The sequence below is a fragment of the Nymphaea colorata genome, chromosome 10 (assembly GCF_008831285.2).
Source record: "Nymphaea colorata isolate Beijing-Zhang1983 chromosome 10, ASM883128v2, whole genome shotgun sequence".
NCBI classification, from domain to species: Eukaryota; Viridiplantae; Streptophyta; class Magnoliopsida; order Nymphaeales; family Nymphaeaceae; genus Nymphaea; species Nymphaea colorata.
This window is the reverse complement of record NC_045147.1, coordinates 2,558,644-2,583,206: the sequence shown is the minus strand read 5'-3', so window position 1 is coordinate 2,583,206 and position 24,563 is coordinate 2,558,644. Positions and strand designations below refer to the sequence as shown.

The 24,563-nt window shown below is 38.3% G+C and overlaps 1 protein-coding gene across 1 annotated transcript; it reads right to left on the bottom strand.

The window, feature by feature from the left end:
* Nucleotides 1-490: 490 nt before the first annotated feature.
* LOC116262175 (uncharacterized) lies at nucleotides 491-24,004 on the bottom strand. Its single transcript, XM_031641314.2, has 7 exons — nucleotides 23,725-24,004; nucleotides 23,547-23,599; nucleotides 23,272-23,482; nucleotides 3,338-3,562; nucleotides 1,285-1,944; nucleotides 1,100-1,185; nucleotides 491-726 (listed from the first exon to the last, which is right to left on the bottom strand). The coding sequence occupies exons 1-6, from the start codon at nucleotides 24,002-24,004 to the stop codon at nucleotides 1,154-1,156; spliced, it is 1,461 nt and encodes a 486-aa protein (XP_031497174.1). The 3' UTR covers nucleotides 491-726; nucleotides 1,100-1,153.
* Between the last annotated feature and the right edge of the window lie 559 nt (nucleotides 24,005-24,563).

Genomic DNA, 24,563 nt, shown 5'->3' with positions numbered 1-24,563 from the left:
CTTCCTAGCAGTTTATTATGGTTGGGTCCCAAGGAAACTAGTGCAGAAAATGTGGCATCTTGGCCCTATTATGGATGAAGGGATTCAACAGGCAGGTGTAATTTGGATTGTGATTGGGTTCAGTTTTTAAAAAGCATTTTATATCCAATGTTCTTATATTTTGAAAATCGGTCCGATTTGGTTCAAAATTCGGATTTAAATTCATATATGAATGTAAAAGCCGGATTCATACTGGATTTGGATTTTCAAATTGGATTTCAGATTCAGATTCATATATGATTTTTGTTGTTCGTATTTGAATATGAATGTGGTAGCACCCGATAAAATAGATAAGGTTAAAGTATATCTAATTGGAATACTGTTGACATCCCTATGTAAAGGTGAGGAAGATTAGCTTCATTTTTCTCGAGATCTCTCCAAGGAGTGCCATTGATCGGATCATGCTCTTTCATCACTGATCACTTCATGCAATGACTGACAAATGTAGAAGAGAACCTTACAAATTCTCATATTTATTTATCAAAATTGAAGTCGTGTTATTTTGACAACCCAATCCGTCTCATAGGAAAAATAATCAAACCCCTTATCATAAAGAATGTTCTCAGACCCACTTACAAAATTACATCAACGAATATCAAATGAACTGGCTAGTCCATTAGGTAAGCTATCATATTCAAGGTATCTTTGAATTTGAATTTTTTTGGCGGCAAATAACCTTCTATTTATCTGTCAATAAAGAACACAAAAAATTAACAATCATAGATATAAACGAGACAAAGAAAAAAATTTTTCTTGCACTAATTTAATTAGAAAGTTGAAATCTGAATCAAATCGACCAACTTATCAATTTGGAGAAATCGGCTGATTCTGATTCTTTCAACTGATACAGTTACTTTCTTTTTACAAAGAAATAAGTAAATTAATAATGTATAAAATAAACAAAAAACCTTAAAATTATATAAAAATAATGAAAAATTTGGTTTAAAACAAGGTTCTAATTCTTGTTATTCAAATCGATTTTCTACCATTAATTCGTTCCAAATTGGCCGATTCATGATGTAAAATTTGAATTATGCACCAAAATTTCAACATTTTATACCTATTAGAGCTTGTTGACTGCTGCTCACAACTGGAAATCAGGAGGATCGTTACATCAATAGTTCTCGAACTTGCAGCCATCATAGCCTGAAATTCGCACAGAGCAAATTAAGTCAATGATTTCACGAACTTGGTCGCGTTTTCCAAACGACTACCAAACGCACTTAAGCAAAGGGTTCAGCTTACTTGGATCCTCATTGATAAGGATGGCAACGCCACCAAAATCACAGGTTCCACCAGCCACCCTGCTCCTCTGCCAGTAGCTATTGAAAGCAAAGGAGGCATGATTCAGTAAGGTGTTGGGGCTGAAGCAGGGGCCCCCATCTTGGATCGAGACACAATCTGCGCCCGATCCGCAGGCATAGTCCACGGCCTCCTGTATGATCGGGTCCGGCACCGCCGGCTTGGCCACGCACCAAAGCACAGCAGGTGGCGGCGGCGGCGGCGGGACCGAGGGTGCAGGATATATGACCGGCGGCAGGAACACGGGCGAGTTTGGTGGACAGATGATGATTGGTGGGTTGAGGTCGGTCCCAGGTGGGCTTGGGATGTAAGTGGTTGGTGGGTTTGGGATGGTTTCAGGTGGGCTCGTCCCTACTGTGGTGGGTGGTGGGTTAGAGGGGATGACCACGGGGGGGAAGTAGAAAGGTGGTGGTGGTGGTGCAGGGTAATTGAAGAGTGGCGGCAGCTGGCCGGGCGGTGACCGTGGATAGATGCAGTATGGAGGGGCCGGCAGGGAGGCATGAGACCCCTTTTCTCGCTTTTCTGCTTGCTTTTCCAGGGAGGAAGACGGTGGGAGAATGAAGGGGCCACCATTTCCAAGTCCCCTGATGGTATCAGATTCCTCTGTTGCAGTAACGAAATTGGGTTAGTGCAAGCTTTTGACCCTTTCTTTTTGTTTTCCATCAAAGAACATGTGAAATAGCTCCTGCAACAACTTGTTCTGATCCTGGTTATGAGCTTAAACTCAAAGCTACTTTATGACGCACTACAACTATAAAAAGATGAAAAACATGACCTCTTTTTTTCTACTGTAATCCCAAGCGCAGTATATGAGACTGCAACCTCACAAAGGGTTGATCATGACTCCTGATTTGAAGGGGCAACGGAGTGGGATGATCTCCTCGTTGCACCCACTGCTCTGTTCGACCTCTCGTAAGCCAAACACGCGACTGTGTGAAAGGTATCTTTTGTTTTTTGAAAAATTTCTCCTAGTCCATCTTTGTCCCATGGGTGTTTTTTTCTCCTACTGATCATAAAGTTTATTTTAGTAATTTCAGGCCTTAAGAACTCGCTGCAGTGAGAGAAAATTACGTGCACCGGGCGCAGTAAAAGAGGTACGGATATTTTAGTAATTTATTTAAAAAATGTTAATTTTATCTTTATAAAAAAGTTTTTTTCAGTGTGACGTAAAACATTTTAGTTATTAACATGCTGATGTACGAAAGATTACGACGGTGGCGTTCGCTAGGTTTGACGGGCAGCCAGCGGCACATAATTTTTTTTTTTTGTTAAAAGTTTTTGGTTAGTGACTACATCGGGGACAATAAACAAAACATCTAACCCCATCCTTGTACAGTAAAACAGTAAATTTCCCGTTCATGCACTAAGTCCTTCTAACTGTAATAACATACAATGCAAGTGGGATGAATGGTGACCTCATCCCGATAAACACTAAAACCAAGAGGACCACCTAATTCCTAACTGCATCTTAATGACCTCGATAAGCAAGGTGTATATATATAATAATATTAGAACCTTTAAGTGTAGGGGCAGAGTCAAGGCTCCACCTAAAAAAAATAATTTAAAACTTTACAGGTAAATTTTAAAAAATTTTATTTGTTTTATATAAAAATTTCAAAAAATAATATTTCGATAAAAACTTTAATTCAGCATGCCTCATGAAAATTTTTTGGCTCTGTTCCTGTGCACTTATAAATGCTTCTTCATAAGTTGATTTGAGGATGTCACCCCTCTTTTAAAGTATCCATTAGAGAGAGAGAGAGAGAGAGAGAGAGAGAGAGAAGGAAAAAGAAGGCGGAACAAGAATTTGTCAATTTGGCGTTTAGAGCCATAATGCCAAGGTCAACACTCTCTCAATACCATTAGAATAACACGTAAGGATTTAGTTATGCATTCCACTAAGGATTTAGTTATGCATTCCACTCAACCCGATCGGTTGGCGCTATCCATCGTTTGATCATGAGAGAGAGAGAGAGAGAAAGAGAGAACTGCGTACCTGCACAGTGGCAGCCGAGAAGAATGAGAAACAAAATGCAAATGACAACCACGCATGGCATCTTCTTCTTCTTTCCTTGAGCAACGGGGCGGAAGTTGAAATATTTTAGAACTGGCAGTGGCAGCTCTTCCAACTTGCAGTAATCACCTCTTCTCCATCGAGGAAAACAGATCCACTCATGTCCACGGTATATGTAATAACGTGGTGCTTCTTCTTTAAGGTCATCTAGAAATCAAGACCAGGAATCTCCGAAAAAGAACAAAATTAGAAAAGAAAAAGGAGACGAAAGAGTGAGGCAAGAAAGTGGAGTTTATCTTCTTCTCTTTGCTTTAAGCGCGATGATGCCTGTAGACACATATGCACTTTTGCACTAGTGTGACCAAGTGGGCGGAAAGCTGCTCAAAGAGAATGTCCAAGAGTATGTTTCTAATTTGTTCCAACGAGACAATTTACCAAATTCACCTTCTCTTCTTTCGACATACATTAATGAGAAATAAAATAATAAAAAAAAACTGCTTAAGTTGCACGAATCCATGAGATATATATTAATGCTTTAATGATATGTTTCAGCTCCAATAAGTTAAAGGAAATTTTTAGTTGAAACATGTGGGGTATGTTTGTGCTGGCATAAGATCAAATAGATAGAGAGAATTTTCCGTGTGTATAAGGAGTCCAGGAAGTACCCCCATAGTTCCAGATCAATGGGAAATTAACCAGAATAGGGTCGACAACTACAGCAAGTACGAGAAACTTGTTCTCCCAATGTCAACGAGGGGAAAAAAATTAAATAATTTGATTATATCAAGTTCTTTTGATTCACCAAAGTCACCATGTTGATAAAAATGAAATATTAAGTTTGTGAATGTAATTGGTGAAGGACATACCAAAGAGGATGAATTTTGCATGGTTTAAAATTTATCAATTAAATTTGGTACAATTGCCTATTGTTTATGCAGGTATAAGCTTATATTGTGTCGGGTGAGTGAGAAGTTAACAATCTATTGCATAGAAATGAATCCTAAAAGCCCATTCATTTTCCTTTGCTCTTGACCTGTAAGGTCAGATAGGGTACATCCATCAACTAGAGTATTATGATCCCACCATTTCCAATCCAAGTGAGTAGTACTCATGGAAATAAACTGACCAGTTATGCTATGTCTCTTGGGGCAAAAGTTTTGTTCTTGTTGATTAGGTGTACTTCAAAAGCTCCAAGGAGTGATCTATCTCCTTCACTAGGGAATTGTGCTCAAACCATGCAAGTTAAAAGAGGAGTTCAATGCAGTCCATGTTGCATCTTTTGGTGCTCATGATATGTCTGCCCAATATGCGTGACCGATACAGTTGTGGGACTGGTTTTTCCAATCCTTTTTTCTCTCTATTCCTCTCTTCTGTTTTGATTGAGAAATCTTTTCTTAGTCATCCTCTTCAAATTAATATTGCAATGCCTAGAGAAGAAAATACATCAATAACTACATTTTCTCTCTCTTTCTGGGTTATAATTTGTTTTCTCTTTCTTATTGTTTACGTATTCCCTTTTGATAATCTTCCTCTCAACCAAAAGATTGATAAAACCTTAAAGAGAAAAATTATTCGAAAATTTTCAAATGCTCTCTCTCTCTCTCTCTCTCTCTCTCTATATGTGTTTGTGTATATATGTATGTGTGTGACTCTAGTTATCCAGAGTCGTTGAGCTTATTCATGAGGGTTGTTTGATTCATCGTGATTGACACATAAGGAAAAAACAATGAGAAAAAAGTGTGAATGAATACTATGTGGCGAAAGTGTCTATCACCTTCTTCTCCTTATTTTTCTCTAAACCATCCATCATCTGAGTTGAGTTAGCTTTGAACTATATATATACACACACATTTTTAGAGGGAAAAAAATCCTCTAACCTCTTACAGTACACTACCAAATGGATCACATCAGGCAATTATGATTGGATGAAGCTCAAGCTCAAGGCGCGATATTTATAGGCTGATTATGTTTCAGTTATTGGTTCTTTTCTTTTATAAAGAGAAAATAATCGTGACGGAGCTGGGAAAAGATTTTTTCACCTTCCAATGTGGTGATAATTTTTTCCTAATCCAAAGAGGATTTGCTTGAGAAAAATCCAGATTTGGAAGCACAAATTGCTCAGATTGGGGCCATCTATACTAAACTACCTTACTCATGAATGTTGCTTTACCAAAGCTAGGTGAAATGAGGCAAGGTAGAATAATTACCAACTGTCACTCTTGAACACGATGGGTAATTTGGTCATTTCAATTGCATGCCATCAATTAAAGGCCAGTGCTTGGCATAGATGCTTTCTTCATCGCTCCATTTTGCATGAGGAAGAGAAAAGCACGTGCTTTTATGTGCTTTTTTGCCTTTCTAATTGCTTGCTACCTACTCAAGGGGGCATAAATTATCCTTTTTCTTCCTTATTTTTTTAACATTTCTTTTTTCCAGCCAACTTAAGTGAACGGAATGGACAGCTGCCTCTCCTTTTTTAATTAATTTTTTTTCTTGTTTTATTTATTTGGGAATTTAAAAGGAAGTGTTTCTTCGTTTTTATTACAAATGGCAGTTTCAATTGATGGGTCCATCTTATATAAGAGACTCTTAGGGCGCGTTTGGCCGCCCGCACAAGAAGTCGTTTTGCCACCAAACCTACAATTTTAAGCGGTGTTTTAGATGACACCACAAAACCAGGTTTTCAGAGTGTTTGGGTGCTACCAAAACTAGATTAAAACCTGGTTTTATGAACAGAAGCAAAAAACCTGGTTTTGAATGTATCACCCAAACAAAAAAGTAAAGTTTTTAAAACTCATTAAAAAAACTTGTTTTTAAAAAACTGGATTAGATGTAGGTGCATCCAAACGCCCATTATTTTCTCATATGCTAACTGTTTTGGCTAGCAAATCCAAGCAAAAGCCTTGATTAAGGGGCCGATCTGGGAACTTGGCATTTGATTGATCCTTCTTTGATCAAAATTGACGCTACTTTGAACATTGAACAATGGTTTCAAATTCTGGCTTACAAGCGTATGTTTACATCCTAATATGATGATCTGAAGATTGTCGTACCGTGTTTTGGCTAATATTATTGGTGTTTAGACACTACTGTGGGCCGTCTTGGGCGACTACAACACTGTGCAGCCCCCAAGAGAAATCTGCCTGACCCCCCCATCAATGCTTCTTGTTTGGATTTCTGCGCCTTCCTCAATCAGTGCTTGTGCAGGACCAAGATAGATCATGCACTTGGATGAATAATATGATAGACCACCAAAGAGTATTTGCAGGAATGCCTGCGTTGCTATTAATCAGTTCTGAGAGGTCGCCAAGATACCAAATTTGAAGTTCATAGTCTGCCTCTCACAATGTCCAACCACAACATTCTTATCTTAAATTTGATGGAAATTTCTGGGAATGTTGTTGGTAAAGGCCTATTTAGATCTGTTTGTCATACAAAGAATGTGTATGGATTGTGGCTACTGCTTGGTCAGTACTTGAGGCCGAATTAAAAGATGTTTATTGCAGTGGAATTCCAGACACTATGGTCCCATCCACCACAAGATTGATTATCTCGAAAAGGAATTAGCACAGGTCCAAGAAGTTCAGAAATATTCAAACTTTTGGGAATCTCCACTATGAATGGATTTTTGCTCGAGGGACTTAATTTAACTCTCAAGGAAAAAGGGGATTCTGTGGAAGCAAAAGTCTCAAATTAAATGGCTCTTCAACGAGGATAAAAACTCAAGTCACCATGCCTATGTTAATTACAAATCAGAAAAAAGAACATCTGGGAGGTCAAGGTAAAGGGCTTTAGGATTGAAGGGAAAGCATCGGGCCCAGATGGATTTAATAGTGAACTCTTTAAGAGTTTCTGACATATTATTGACAAATCTGACATATTATTGGCAAAGATGTTACTCTCACAGTTGGTGATTTCTTCAAGAAGGGCAGACTTGTCAAAAACTCAAAAGATTTCACTTGGTTAATTCCTGAATTCAATGGAGCCAAGGACATAAGGGTTTTAGGCCTATTGCACTTTGCAATAGCCTTTACAAAATCATTTCTATCATCATGGTAAGTAGGATGAAGTTCGTGCTTGCCACAGTTATAGGCAGGGAGTAAAGTGAGTTTCTCCTAAAGATCGATACGTAAGCAGATCTTTCTATGTCATGAAATGTTCAACAGCTTAAATGCAAATAAAGGCAGCCCAGTGTTAGTTAGACTTAACATTTCCAAAGCATATGATAAAGTCAGATGGGTTTCCTTGTGAATCCTTTATTATTTTTGGGTTTCAGTGAGAACTGGACAAAACGTGTTATTTAGCATGCTTGTGTCACTTCTTATGCTTTGGTCATTAACAGCAAGTGAAGGTCCTTTCTTCCTCAGTCACTACGTTCTTAGGCACAACAACCCCATCTTACCCTTTCTCCTGACTACTATCATTGAGATCTTATCTAGAAGAATTAAATGGGAAGCACATACCAAAAACTTAAAATTGCAATTTTCACAGCATTAAATCCCTTCTAGTGGGTGTCTATTTTGCTGATAACATCATGTTGTTTTGCAAAGCTGATTTGAGTTCTGTAGCTTGCATTAATAGACTATTAGATGAATTTGAATGTAAAACAAGGATGTTGATCAGAAAATAAAAGTCGGCAATCATTGCTTTGACTGTTAACAGTTCATTGGAGGAGGGAATTCAATCCCTATTGAGTTGGCAGAAGATAGTTTAGGTTTACCTTTATTTTGTGGTAAACTCATTACGTGCCTTTGTTCAGACTTGGTATCCAGAATTAATAAGCGGTTGGTGCTTTGGAAAGGAAGACTTTTATCCTACGCATGAAAGATTTGTCTCATTCGCCACATCACGAATCAAATTCTTATGTACTGGATGAACGTTTTCTGAATTTTCAAGGAAACCATTAACTTCATTGAAGGACTTTGATATAGGCTGGAGACTTGCTCTCACCATTATGGTTTGGAATTTATGGAGATTTGGGAACACAACTCTCATGATGTAGCAATTTTCTCACAATGGGGGATATGCCACTACATCTGGGAAGATATCAAGGGAGTGATCTTTGGAGTTGAAAGCACCCCTAATTCTTTTGCTTGAAGAACTTCCCTAACGGGCCTTTTGATACCTGTTCTGTTGGACAAACTGGGCAGGACATCCTGCTTACCACACAATTGTCTTGTCAATGGTGTTCTTTGTCCACTGTTTGATGGTTTTGAGGTCGTCCGGCAATTGTCCTATTGGACATAACATATATGACCTGTCCATCACACTATCGTCCTACCTATCTTGTCAATGGTGTGCTTTGTCCATTGTTTGATGATTTTAAAAATGAAACACTATGTTTGTTTTGTCCAGCATTTGTTTCACATATGCCTATACTATCTGTCATGTCCATTCTATCCAATGTTTGTTTTCATTTTATCAATTTTGTCTATGTCTTATGATATCCATTATGTCCATCGCATATGTTTTGTTTGGTGTTTGTTTTTTGTTTTGTTTGTTCCATTCATTAGCATTTTGCCATATTATCAATGGTTGTTGCTATTGGCAATTCAATTGAATTCCCAATGTCGGAAGGCATATGAGAATTCTCAATGTGGACTATTGTTGGGATGAATTTGCAACATAGAAGGCCTCTAAGAATACTCAACAAGAAATGACTTGGGAATATTGGCCTAGTACCATATCATTTTTTAGTATATATATAAATGAATGCGAGAGAGAAACAATAAATAAAAATAATGCAAATTCTTTATTGATAACATTTTGTTTACATGACAAAAAATGTTACAATTGATCATCAAATATACACAAAAAATTCATTACTTAAAGATCAAGTTAGATCCACTTCCATCTCCAACTATTTCCTCTTTCATGCCTTTCAATGTACAAATAAAAAATAAAGCCCATAATTAAAATGATATATCATCAAGAAATCATATATTTTCATGAATATGTAGACTCATAAAATAGAATTTTGAGATGAATAACAAACTAATTTAGGACTTTGAAGTTAACTATCATATATATCCAAAAAACATGGCAGCATCATTCTTTAAGAATTGAAGCCACAATAGATCTGATCACTAGTTGGTATATATATATATATATAGACACACACATACACACACAAATTTATTTTGTGGAAGAATAGACATGCATAGCTTATTTAAAATGGTCAAAAAGCAAAAACCACATATTTGTAGTCACACAACGATTGCATAACATACATAGTCATTTTTCATTTACACCGTCAATTATTTGAAATAACATAGAAATGACTTCTTTTTGACTATGTAACACTCCAAAAGTTTAGTCTTGTATTGAAGATTGTAAGAGATCTTCAAGGACTAATAAAGGAGGTTGTTAAAATAGTTGTTTGTCCTAGTTCCTAGCTTTTTTGAGCTGGAACTGAAACTGCTAGAAGGCAGGTTGGGATCTATTGGACCAAAAGACCAAGCCCAAGAGTGGATTGGACCTTTACAATGGTATCAAAGCATGACAACACTTGGACATAGCATCCCACACACACAGAGATGTGTGTCTTAAGGGGGTGGATTGTAACAACCAAAAAGTTTAGTTCCATATTGAAGATTGTGAGAGATCTTCAAGAGCACATAAATGAGGTTGTTAAAGTAGTTGTTTGTCCTTGTACATAGCCTTTTTAGGGCTGGAATTGTAACTGTTAGGGGGCGGGTTGAGATCCGTCGGACCATGAGCTCGAGCTTCGAGAGTGGGTTGGGCCATTACAGATTCTATTCAAGTTAGCATTCGAAAGAACGTACTATACTTTTGCTAGCATCTCATGAAGTACTAACATTTCATGAAAAAAAAGATAACATATTATGAAGTACAACAATATGTTTGACCAGTTTTTCTCGAGCCTATGTTGTCAAATTTGCACTAAACAATGATCTTCATGATCACCTTTTTGCAATAACTAGCATATCAACTTCCAACACGAATTCTTTTCATCTGTTAAGGGCACCCTCAAGGTCAAACTTTTGGTTCGGTAATGGGTGTAAAACACATGCATGACATCAATCAATCGCTATGGTACTTTTTACAAGGTTGTAGGATAACCCAACTCTATTGAACTTTGTTTGTTTCTTCTTAATAAAATTATGCCTTAACTACAAGAAGTTTTTTTCCAATGAAGGGAAGTTGACGTGAAAAGACTCTTCATGAACACACAATAATGGATTGCTAGCTACTAGTTACATACATAAGAGTGTAGATTAATGTGTCAAGAAAATATATATTATGTTTACGGGGCTGAATTTCTGCAAAGTGTAAGAAAATTACCCATCATAGTAGCCATGATAGCAGGGCTTGACATGACCAGCTACTCAAACAACTTAACTGCATAAAAAGGCAAAAATAATGATGGCAGGCCGTTAAACCCATGTAAAGATGATTAGGATGTTTAGTTGATGGAAAACCAGTTGCAGATTTATTAATCCTTAATCCTTGCAGATAGATTTGCTCACAAATTTCATTCTAAAAGAATTGCCTCTAATTACCCATTTAGGTTAATATATATACTTGTGATCAAGAATTCCTTCGGTTGGCCGGTCCATTTTTCCATGGAAATAGTCCATTTTCCCTTAGGAAACACTCCATTTTCTTGATCGACGACCTTCTTGACACCTACCAATTGTAACATAAAATTAAAAAAATAATTAACTATATCTTTTGTGTAAATAGACACCTTTAAGCCAGAATTTGAAACCATTGTTTAGAGTATAGTCAATTTTGATAAAAAAAAGGACAATCATTGTCAACTAACAACAAGACAATACTTGGATCCCATCTCACAATTACACGAACATGGCCGACCATTTTCACATTGGAATCAAATGCCAAGTTCCTAAACTAGCCCCTAAATTTGTCCAAATTTTCACGACTAAGCACCGAGTCGTAAATGAAGAAAACTTTTTGATGCTTCTCATGCAATGTAAATTGGAGTTCTCTTAGGGTTCTGTGCTCTGACGATGCCCCTTATATTTCTTGATAAAATGCATATGGTGACATAAAAATATGTATGAATAGGAGGATTATGCTGCCTCCCTCTGACCATCACTCGAAGACTCTCTAAGAATCTAAGAATTCCTACCTTGTTTATGTGATTGTTTAAGAACACCATACTACCAATGGATGTACTTCCATAGTCTCGATGTCATTCACATGATCATCATCTTCCCATACACAGCCCCACCCAACACCCCTTCACTACTTTCCCCAACCTCAACTTTGGAGTGTTTAGGGGGTCCGGAGGTGATGGAGTGTGAAACTAAGGAACTAGAGGAAAGCCCTAATAAGGGTGATTAGGGTGCACTTGCAGGCGATGAGGTGGGTGAGGAAAATGGATGGAGCCGTTCTTGGACGAAGGTAGTGGATATCCAAGAAAAGCCATGCCTGGGTGAAATGGAGGAAGCGACTAGAAGAGCCCTTTAAATTTGCGGCCATTGCTGGGTTGCTTGGAGGTGATGGGACTCTGACTTGAGTTTTGTTTTCTCTTCCTCGAAAAAGCAGTAGGGGAAGATAAAGAACCCACAATTCTCCATAGCGGGGAACATAAGGTTTTTTATCAGGGTTGATATAGAAGATGATTTGGCTGAAATTGTGAAGAGAAGGGCATGGAGAGTTGGGTGGGTGCACTCTAATCTCCAACTGATGGCAACCTGGTCAGGAGATGAAGATTAAAGCAGTAGAAACGGTTTTGTTGTGGATTCAGCTCCTTCAGCTACTGGTTCACCTATGGAAGGAATACTGCTACAAGGCCATAGAAAGGGCTCTAAAGGGAGAATATGTTGAGGAAGATAGCTGTTCGGGCAAATGGGAGAAGGTTGGTTTTGCGAAGGTGAAGATCAAAGTATCGATCAAATTTTCCCCAGTGCAGTGGATTTCTCTGGACTTGGGAGATGGTCAATTGATCTTACAAGAGGTTGTTTACGAAGCTAGGATTTCATTTTGTGGCCTATGTGGTACCCTCACTCACACGAGGTCAATGTGTAAGCAACATGTAGAGGGGAAGCAAACCACAAGAAACCCTTGGTCCAGGGAGAAAATGGCGACCAAAGCCAGGAAGAGGCACCAATGAAAGGGAAGACCACTTACCACCAAACTGACCATGTTAGGTGCTGCAAAGGTAAGGAACAAATCTAGGGAGTAGGAGGTGAAACACAAGCCATTTGCTCGTCAAAAGGAGCAGACCAAGGGAAAAGTATTGCAAGGTGACAATGGGAGAGGGACAGCCAAGAATCAAGCAATGGAGCCGAATCATCGAGATTCAGGTAGCCCTTCCATACCCTTTGCTCCCAACCCTTTTGATGCCTCGGCTAACAATAGTAAGATGGAGGAACTCAGCCCACCTGGCTTCACCTTTAAATCTAGGAGGCCGGCGATGGTGCTCAAACCCAATGGGGGCGAGACCAAAGGAACTAAATCCAATGATAAGGTGGTGAGCAAATGTACCCATGTTAATGGGTATAGACCAAAGAAGCAAGGTCAACAGTCCATTGATAGGACTCCTCTAGAAAAAAAGACTAACCAAAAGGATGGTGAAAACGAATGGATTAGGGTTGGGTGGAAGATAAGGAAAGAACAATTTGACCTAATTAAGTAGATAGGTTGTGTCTTAAGAGGGGAAAAAAATAAACAACAGCTAGGAGGAATAGAAGTGGTTAGGGAATGGTGGGGGGAGGGACGGAGACAAGTCAGCAATGTGCCGATGAAACTCGCTTGTTGGAACATAAGGGGGGCTGCATGGCCGGTGGCCCAACAAGGCCTCATAAATTTTTGTAATTCTCAAAGGCCAATGATATGGTTTCTCCTTGATGCACAAGTTAAGGAGATGGTAATCAAGAGTATTGCTTGTCGTTTGAGCATGGAAGTGGTTTAGAGGAATGAAGATGAGGAAGATGGGTGAGCGTGTATTTTCTGCCTATGAAACCAGGAGTATGTTCATACCCATGGATGGGTGAAAAGCCAGTGGTGGTTGGCAGGATATTTCACTTTTATCGGTGTTCAGTAGATCTTTTGGATAATAATAATCTACATGCCAAATAACCCTCTTATACGACATAATAGTTTTGGAGAGATAGGTCATTTTCTTAATGTGTAGGACATTCCTACTCTGATCTATGAGGACTTTAATGTTATGCGGAACAGCCTTAACAAAACTGGTAAGACTCTGATTGCTCAAGCATGTATTAACTTTAGTAGGTTCATCCTATCTTCCAATTTGAAGGAGCTATGCGACAATTAGAGCAATTATACTTGATCCAATAAACACCAGGAAAATGATAAGATCACGTACAACTTGATTGGGGCTTTACAAATACTGCTTGAGAGAGACAAACCAATGTAGTATATGTTCTTTCTACGTCCCCCAAGCCACGTCAAACCATAATGTGTTCATAGTCAAGATGAAGAGTCCTTTATGACATAATAGGAAAAGTAGATGTTTCAGAGTCATAAAATCTTGGCTGCTGACTTGGGAAGGCCGCCATGTTGTTAGTGAAGCTTGGGGGCAGCTGTGCAAGGGTGCCCTACTTTGCGGATCCTTCAAAAGCTAAAAGTGGTTAAGAAGAGTCTTGTACACTAGAACATAACCTCTTTTAAGAGAATTGAGGAGAACATAAAGTCCCTACAATGTCGGCTGAAGCAAACTCAAATGAATAGTGAAGCAGGAGATGGGTGGGCATATAAGGAAGATTAATCCATCAAGAGGAAGCTGAAGTAGACATTTCCTTTGAAAGATTATGTGAAAGAAAAAGTCTACAGTTATGTAGTCATTAGATGGTGACAAAAACACACTTTTTTTCAAACAATAGCCATCAATAGATTAAGGAGGAATGGCATTGCAGATCATTCAAACCTTCTCAACCCCCGACAGCATGTTGGAAGCAACTAGCAACTACTTTGAACGCTTCGCCAATGATGATAGGGCGAGTGGTGATATCCCTAATGACATTTGGGAGGGAGAACTCATCATGGAAGAGGAGAGCACCTCCATTATAGGATCAGTAGTTATGACTCTTGACAAGGACAGTGCCCCAAGGCCTGATGGGTTCTTGAACTCCTTTTACCAAATCATGTGGAAGAAGATTGGACAAGATATCTAGAGAGTAGTGGAATTTTTTTTTTTTGAGAACATGGAAGATAGTGCAAAGTTTAAACAATACTTACTTGATGCTCATCCCCAACAAAAGAAGAGCTCGCTAGATTGAGGACTTTTGGCCCATTGTCCTCTACGATAGTCTTTAAAAAGGGATTGTTAGAGTTATGGTTCAACGCATGAAGAAGATCCTATCTCCATTGATTGGGACAACTCAATGAGCCTTTGTTAAGTCTAGGGTGATCCATGATCATATTGCTATGACCAATGAGCTGGTTCATCTATTTGACAACAAGAAAGAGGCGGTGGCTTGTCTCAAACTTGATATCTCAAAGGCATATAATAGAATATCTTAGAGATTCTTGCAAAATGGCCTTATTTATCTTAGATTTCACCCATCATTGATGCAAAAGCTTATGGTTTGTGTCTGATCAGTCTCCTATGAAGTGATGATTAATAGAGAGGTAAAGAGAAATTTCACTGCTACAAAGGGTGTTAGGCAAGGAGATCCAATGTCCCCCTACCTACTCATCATAGTAATCAAAATTGTAGCAAAGAACTTTAAGGGGAAATAATGAGGAGGGCCATTCGGCTCCCCTCCTCAGTTAGAGCCATATCTAATGTCCACTACCTAATGTTTGCAGATGATCTCTTGTTGTTTAGTGTAGCTTCAGTCAAATCACTTACTAGCATCAAGAGACTCCTCAACCAATTATAGAAGAGAGTGGACTTCATAATCAATAACTCCAAATCCTCTCTGTTTACCTTTAATATAGATGCTCCTCCATAGTAAAGGCTGGTCAATGTTTGTGGCTGGCAGTGGTTAAGCTGCCCAAAGAATATCTGGGTGTTCCTCTTTTTATAGAGAACTTAAATGCGGAGCATTGCGCATGATTGATTGTTAAATTTGAGAAGAAGATGGCTCCTTGGAAATCCCAACTCCTATCTTATGCAGGGTGTGACGGCCTTATCACTCATAGCCTTAGCTTCATGGGTAATTTCTGAATGCAATGTTTCTCTGTTATCACCCCAAATTTTTCAAAAAGACTATATTTTATTATTTAAATTTAAATTTTAGACTCAAAACACTTTGCGACTATTGATCCAAAATGAATTTCTAAACCGTTGTCCAAACCCAACCATAGACGCAAGATTCAAATCCAAAATCCAATTATCAGATCCGTATTAGATCCAAATTGAGAATTCCAAACTCAAATTCTAAAACCGAAATCAAAACAACAAAATTTGAATTTATGAACACCGCGCACGCATGCACGGGCCTTCCCTTTGTTTTATGTTATGTTCTCGCGCCAAGATGTGTTTTGAGCCTAAATCGCTCATTAGAACGCGTTGACGACCAATTGAACCCAATCTAATTTAAAGAAAACCCAAAGTCATTCAGAATGGAGTCGGCCCACCCATTTGTAACAACAAGCATTTTTTATACACATTTTAAATAAAAAATAGTCTTATACTAAACATCCCTTTTTATAATCAAATTTTAAATTTTGGGTCCAAAACTCTTCCCTCTTGAATTCAAATTTTAAATTTCAAATTTTGAATTTTGGCTCCAAAACTCTTCCCTCTTGAATTCAAATTTTAAATTTCAAATTTTGAATTTTACCTCAAAAACTATTCCCTCTTACATTCAAATTTTGAATTTCAAATTTTGAATTTTGGCTCAAAAACTCTCTATAAATACCCCCACAATATTCCCTCTTGGGCATAAGCCAACCATAGAGGAACGTTTTGTGCTTCCACACTTGAAAATTTAAACTTTTCCTTAGCTCTCTCTTTCCAATTTTCTCTTCTTCTCCATCCTTGGGAGCAAGCTTCGCCAAGTTTAAATTCTTCAAATGAGCACAAAGAGATCTCTTGGGAGTTCATAATATTGGTGTGTCATCTGATGCGACTCCAAAGATCATTCAAAAGAGAGGGCTCATTTCTAATATCATTCATATTAGAGGTATGTAATCCTTCTCTTATTTTTCATTCTTTGTTTTCCCTTGCTTCCTCCATATGGCAGTACAAAAAAGCCCTAAAGATTTCCTATCCGGTGACGGGAGCTACATCTTGAGGGCACTGGAAGTATGAGCAAGGCAAAACAAATTCTATTTCTTCATTTATTTCCAAAAATATGCTTCTTGTATGCTGGAAGATGATGTTCATGCTTGATGTATTAATTTTTCCTCAATTGATGACCAAATGCATGGCAAGAACTAGTGTTTGGTTTGAGATTTTCTCATTTTTATGTTGATTTTTGAGGTTGGAACTTATCCAACCTGTGAAAGCCCCTAAAGAATTTGTACATGTTCATATGCATTTTCATGTCATTCTCATGTTTAATTTATTTCTTAATCACTCAATTAGGGACCCCAATGAGTGTTTTCTTAGTTTGCTTTTCATTTCATTAATGTTTGATTTTCTTTCATACCCAACGGTGGGAGAACTAAATTTTCTTGTGATAAACATGATTTTATGTTCACACATCAAATATATTTGAAATCATATCTTCCAAAAGATTTTCAAAAGCAAAACCCTCTCTAATAAGGCCTTGGAGACTTAGCTTAGATTCTTGCATGAGTCGAAGTTCCCCTCTGGCTTACATAAAAATTGAAATCGGATATTTTCAAGTCACTTCTTGATTTTAATACTCATGAAAACATATGCATATATACATGTTATATACATATACGTGCACATGAATCTTTATTTGTCTTTCTCTCTTTGTGATTTAACATAGTCTTTTACAAACTCTTGTATACGTATATATGAATATATACGTGTATTCCATTTCAAAATCTTTTCCTTTCTTTTTAAAAATCTTCTTATCCTCTCTATTTGATTTAAATCTCCTTTTCACAAAATTTTATATACATATCCATACGTATATATATACATATATATGTATATACAATTATGTACATGAATACGTATCTCTCTTTCTTTTAAATTCTTTGGTTTGTGATTTTCAGAATATCATTCTCTCTCCTTTTCTCCACATTCCTCTTACATTCAAGTCTTTCATCTTTTTCATTCTTTCAAATATTTTTCTTCCATGATTTAATGTTTTAATTTCTCATTTGTGGACTTCATCAAGACTAAAACTCAAGTAATGACCCAATATTGCTTTCATGCTTGATAGTCTATAACCACATTTCATTTTCAAAAACTTTTCTCTTTTTATAACAATATTTACGACAATTTTATAAATAAAAAATAAAAAACTAGATGTATATGATGGTAGGAATGCTTGTAGATAAATGTCATGGTAGGAATGAATCATGTAGGACCAATGCATTCATGTATCTACATTCACTTTACAGTATGAATCACAAGCACCTCTCTAAAAGAACTTAAGAAAGATGAGATGGAGCTCTAACTAGGTAGTAACCAAATTAGAGCAAAACCTCAGACCTACTTAAAGTTTTAAGAGAACACCAAAATGATTTCCAAACGATGATCTTCAAATGTTTCCAAAAAATATTTGGAAAGATTTCTCAATTCAAAATTTTCTCAAATCAAAATGTTTTTCATTCTCAAGTGATTCTGCAAGAACTTTTTCAAAAGTTTGAAACATCAAATCTTCAACATTTTCTCAAACACAATACTTCATTCAAAATAAAGAAAATGTTTAAGCTAAAATGAAATGCGTCAAGGATAAGCATAGCTGGTTTCCTCATACCGACGGGCAAGTCCCTTTCACTCTCATTTTCAAAACAAAACTCTATTTTTTTGGAGTGCTAAAAAAACCAAATAAATTTTTGGGGATACGATCATTCTCTCTCCCACATGATGTAGTGAAGATGAGAGATGCATGGCTGGTTTCCTTTGGGCTGATAAAAAGGACAACTGGTGTATCCACCAAATAGCCTGGACTTCCTTGTGCAAGCCCAAAGCTGAAGGAGGGATTGGCATATGCCCTCTTAAGGATGTTAATGATTCACTACTTGCGAGCAAACTTTGCTCTTCCTTTAGTAACAACTCCCTCTTTGCTTAGTGGTGGGCAAGATATCATAAATCTAGGAGTTTGTGGACGGTGCAAAAACCATGGAGGGGTTTTTGGGCTTGAAAAAGCTTAGGAAAAGGTTGGAAAAAGATAGAAAGCTAGGTGAGGTGGAACATTAGTGATGGAAATCAGTTTCTTTTTTGTCAGACTGATGGCATGATGAAATTTTGGTGAAATCAATGAGTGGGGAGGAATATGGTGTCATAATTGATCAGTTGAAGCTATCAATGGTTGAAGTAAAGGAGGTGAGTGAGGGTAGACTAGCTCTACCGAGCAAGGTGTTATCCGCAACTGGTCATATTTAACTAACTAGTGGGCCTGACCAACTAGTTAGCAATGCCTAGGAACTCAAGGATCTAAGCTCTAGGTGGATTTGAGAAGCCACAAGCCAAAAGGGTAGTCATGAAGGCTGGCAGAAGGGTATATGGAACAAACACATTCCAGCTAGAGCAAGTTGGATCACTTACCTTGCCAGCCACACGAGACTGACCACTCAAAAGAGATTACAAAGGCACGAAGTGCATTTGGCAAATAGATGCCACTTATGCAAAAGGGTGGAGGAGTGCAATTTGCATGTCCTGCTCAAGTGTCTGGTAGTGCAAATGGTGTAGAGCAAGGCGATCTCTAAGTTTGGCAGGAGTAGGCACCCATGGCAAAGTATAGATAAAGAAATCAAGCTTTAGAGCAAGGTCCCCTTCAAGGCTAAATGGCTTAATTGTTGGATGTTGCTCTTCCCAATCATTGTGTAGAAGTTGTGGTGGTTTAGAAATGAAGTGGCTCATGGGAGAGTGACCATGTTTACGATTGCACTGATTTCTCTATTATTTGGTGCTCAACAAAGGAGGCTTTTTAAAGTCTGCAGCTGGAGGACGTGGAACGTAAGGCACTGTCGACTTGGTTGCTTACTAGAATCCTATGTGAGGGCAGTCTCTCAAGCTTAAACATGGAAGTTGTTGTGCTTTAAATTTTCACTTGCAAAGATGGGCATAAAAACCACGGTGATGAGTATGTGGAGATTGAGAAGTATGGAATCTAGTGAGACCCATTTTACTGGAGCTCGCTCTAAGGACAATGAGACGAAATTGCACATGCTGAATGGCTGACTGCAATCTATGGAGATAGTTAATGGAAATTTTGGGGTCACAACAAACAATGAAGGCTGGAAGCGTAAACTCAGAGCTGTGTTGGAAGGCAGAAGTCCGATTAATTAGAAATGGCAACACATTAGGGTACTCAACTACCGTTTAAGGGTACTTTGTCAACTATGGTTTTGGGAATGAAACACTATGTATGTTTTGAGCAGCATTTGTTTCGCATATCCTTATCATTACAACAATTCTTAAGAGTTAAGACATGATCTATAGGACCAGTTTCATGCATGTTCCTAAAACTATGGTTAATTTTATTTTAAAACCCTTTCCCACTCTATTGCTTCAAAAAAACCTTGCCCACTCCATTGCATCCCCCACCCACATGCCTCCTCCATTCACCACTAGTATCACCTCTCTTCCTCTCCCTCCCTCTCTCACTCTCCATCAGTCTCTTTCCCTAGTGGATTGCTAGTTACTGGCTTGATTAGCATCTTCTCTTTCTCTCTCTCTCAATTTTGATCCTCACTCTCTGGCTGAAGCAACAATGAAAGCAAGGGGACTCATCAACCTCTAAGAACCAATTGGCTGTCATTTCTTCCCATTTCCTTGTTCCTTCTAAGACTGTCTTGGAGCTCTGTTTTAGATGTCACTAGCTTGCCAACAAATCTCTAGGGGTCCCTAATGATTGTCGGCTATTAGATAAGGAATGAGGTTGGTGTCGAGGTCTGCAAAAAAAGGTACAATTGAGGCTACCTTAGATTCCTAACATCCTTCCGTAGACTTCTAAGGCCAACAATGATGAAGCTGAACTCCATCCCGTTCCTCGACTTCCTTGCCAAGAAACACCCAATCGCCATCTAGTGAAAGTTTCTTGTCTTTAATATCTGCCTTTGAAAGAAAATCCTAGGGTGTCTCAACCCTGGTCTACCCTCCACTTTGGGCCTACCAAGTCTGACCAGCAGACTAGATGTTTGTTATGAGATACTTTATTCTGTTCAGAGAAGAAACTGGTACAAGCTCTTTTAATTTTTCAAATTGCACTAGGCGGGATCTTAAAAACAAGCCCCCAGTATGGAGTAATAGATCAAAGAATATACAATTTATTAGGCATGCATGTGCTGCATATGGTGAAATTCATTGTTTCCAGCGTTAAAGATGGTTGTCCACTCTAAATAAAAGGAAGGGCAATGACTTTGATCACTAGAGAGTAAAGGCATGCCTAAGCAAGTAAAAGGCAATTCCTGATTTCTCCACCCAAAATTAGCTTGAATATGAAAGATTGAAGCCAGTAAAATTAGGTACCTCTAATTTGTCTCCAAACAGTTCTCATAGATAGATAGCTATACAGATTTTTAAGTCTGCATACAGCAAAGTTCAATAAGTCATCCACATACAGTATAGACACAATGTGAAGGTGCTTAAATCCAATGTTCAATACCCCTACCAGTAAATTAGCCATCTAAAACTCCAAGCTGCATGAAAAGAACTCCATGACAGTAAAAAGTAAGGTGACAAAAATCACTTTAAAGAAGGCCTCTAGTTGGAAGAAAGCAATCACCTTCATGTCCATTGATGTGAAGGGCAAAAGAGACTAACGTAATGTAAGTGTGCACTCGCCCTAACCATGCTTCATGAAAACCAGATGGCTAAGCACGTTAAATAGCAAGATCCAACTGACTCGATCATAAACCTCACCGAGATCCAATTTAATGCAGTCTTCTTTACATTTTCCTGTGTTGAGACCTACTACTGCTTCATGTGCTAACAGATTGCTATCTTGGGCATGCCTTTCATGAAAGAAAGCACTCCAGTTCTTCCAATAATGTAGCCGATGATGGGCTGAATCCTAAGTGCTGTGATATGACTAATAAATTTAGGGATGCTATTGCATATGGAGATAGGGCAGAATTGTCAACTTGAATTGCACTTTACATGTTAGGAATTAAGTAACGTGAGTTTGGTTGATGTTTTTAATAATCTTTCTAGTTCTAAAAAAATCCTTAAGGGCTTAGAGTCATCCTCTTTAATGATAGGCTAGAAAGTCTAAAAAAATTATTGGGAAAGCCATATGTGCCAGAGCAGAATCCCCATCAGCATCCATCACCACCCAATGAATCTCAATATTTGTAGCTGGTCAAAGGAGATTATCAATTTCCTTATGGGACACGAGGAGGCCCTTAACAATTCTCTCAGAGAGTCCACCCATGTTTGCATCTATATCCAGAATATTCATAAACTAGTTGGTGTGGTCTTCAAAAATCCTTGGAGCCTCAGTAATGGGGGTATCTAACAACAATGGGCTGGAGTTTATTCTTGCAGCACATGTTGCTGGACATTTGCACGAAAAAATTTGTATTTAAATTCTTTTTTGGAAGCCCATATAATCCTTGACTTTTTATGCCAAAACTCTTCCTCTTGCAAGATAAGAAAGTGTAGCTCGATTTTAAGTTTGTTCTCCTCATAAGCAACAATCGTAGAGCCCTTTTGAGCCTCAACTTCAACCTATGACGATGCATCCATGATACCTTTGATGCAATGTTTAAACTTGTTGACTTCATTCTTACTCCAAATCTAAGTTGTTTGACATATTACAAACATCTTCTTAATAGTTGAATCGTGGTACATCCATGAGTGTGAATCTACCAGCTCTACCTGCAGTTTAACTTGTTATTCTTCCATATCCACCACTTCTTGGAACACATGAAACTGGTTTGAGGGATTCATTCCATTAGCATAAACTTGAGCTATAGCTTTGTTGTTCCTTCTTGCAAACTTTACTTCATGCCATGCATTCTCTTTGTCAGGAGAAGATGAACCTTGTTGAGGGGAGTTTGGGCAATCAACCACATAGTGGCTAGGAGAACCACATTCTGGCAGTATCTTACCTTGCTTCATATTCAATCATTTGGACCACCACTTGTCCCCCTTCAACTTCCAATTCAATGTCTTCATAGGAATGAAGCCGAAAAAAAACCTCAAGTGAATCCAATTTGGGAAAGGTTAAAAAGAAATATGAAGATTGGAAGAAAACTTCCCGTTTTTCACCATTTTTCATTGTTATGTGTGTGCCCTTTTATACACCAAGCAGGGATTTTACAGTTACATGTTACATGATAAAGGAGATCCCACGATCAACACCTTTTTCTCACAACACTTCTCGCTGGGTGGTTCTTGAACTGATCAGCACCTCTTTTCTCACGTTTGCACGATCAGCACTTTCTAGAAATTTCTTCCTCACACGCTCAGCTTGGTGGATCAGCATAGTGGGTGGTTCAGCCAGCACTTCTTTCTCACATGCATAGTGGGCGGTTCTTCTTTCTCACATGATCACCACATGGCACTTCTTTCTCACATGATCAGCCGGCCACCACTACTCACACGATCAGCATAGTGGGAGGTCTAGAAACATCTATAATGTTCATATCCCCCTTCAAATGGGACTGGTGTTGTGGTCCAAGCCAAGTTTGTTTCTCCAATAAAGGAATCGTGCTCTTCCCAATGGCTTCATGAAGATATCAGTGATCTGATCTGTTGAAGGAACATATTGGGTTTCAAGGCGCTTGGCAGCCACTCTTTCTCGAACATAATGATAGTCCAATTCAATATGTTTGGACCGATCTATGTTGTACCGGATTGGTGGTCATGTGTAACGCTGATAGATTATTGCAAAATAAAATGGGTGTGTTGTGTATACTAACTCCAATATCTCTCAGTATGTAGCTGATCCAAGTCATTTCAGCTGGTGCTGCAGCTAGTGCACGGTACTCTGCCTCTGAACTTGATTGTGTGATGGTTGGCTGCTTTTTAGCAGATGAAGAGATGCAATTAGGCTCGAGGTATATGCTATAGCCTGTTGTTGAATGCCGAGTGATTGGACATCCTGCCCAATCAGCATTCGAGTACCCCTGTAGAAGCATAGACTCTGTAGGTTTTATTCTTAAACCATGATTGATAGTGACCTTTACATACCTGAGGATTTTCTTGACCAGTTGGAAATGAAATTGCGATGGAGACTGCATATACTGAGACACAAAATTAACACTATAAACCAAATCCGGACATGTGAATGTTAAGTATTGTGAGCTACCAACCAAACTCCTGAGGCTGAAAAGGGTAGCATCCTAAAAATTTGATGTGGGTTGATTACAATACAGAGATTCTACCATGGGAGTGTTGTCAGGCTTGCAATCTAGCATGTTAGCACGTTGGAGGATCTCCTTGGCATATCTTGTCTGGTTGAGAAATATGCATGTTTCATTATGTTGTACCTGTATACCAAGGAAATAATGGATGCTTCCTAAATCTTTCATAGCAAAGGTATGGTTGATGTCTGAAATAAACTTCTTCAATGTGTTAGGCCTGTCGCCGGTTATGAGTATGTCATCGACATACAAGAGCAACCATATAACTCCATGGTAAGAATCCATAGTTCAATAGGAAATCACTGAATTTATTAAACCACATCCTAGCAGATTGACGCAGTCCATATATGGCTTTGTTTAACTTACATACATGATTGGGCTTGTTTGGGTCCTTGAATCCTGGTGGTTGATCCATATACACAGGTTCTTCCAACTCGCCATGGAGGAATGCATTTTTTATGTCAATTTGATGTATCTTCCATCCTTTAGAGAGAGCAACTGTGAAGATAATTCTGATTGTTGTAGGTTTAATAACTGGCAAAAATGTTTCCACGAAATCTATACCTGGAAGTTGGTCGTATCATTTAGCCACAACTCTTGCTTTCAATCGCTCTAAGCTTCCATCTGCCTTTACTTTGCTTTTAAACACCCATTTGTAGCCAATAATATGCATAGATTGTTCTTTAGCAACCAAATCCCATGTTTTTGTTTGTTTGAGAGCATCTATTTCTTCCTTCATTGCAGCTGTCCAACCTGCATCTGATAAGGCTTTTCTAAGGGCCCGTTTGATGGCTTGGAAGAATTTAACTTGTTAAATTTACCATGGTAATTTTTTCTAAAAAAA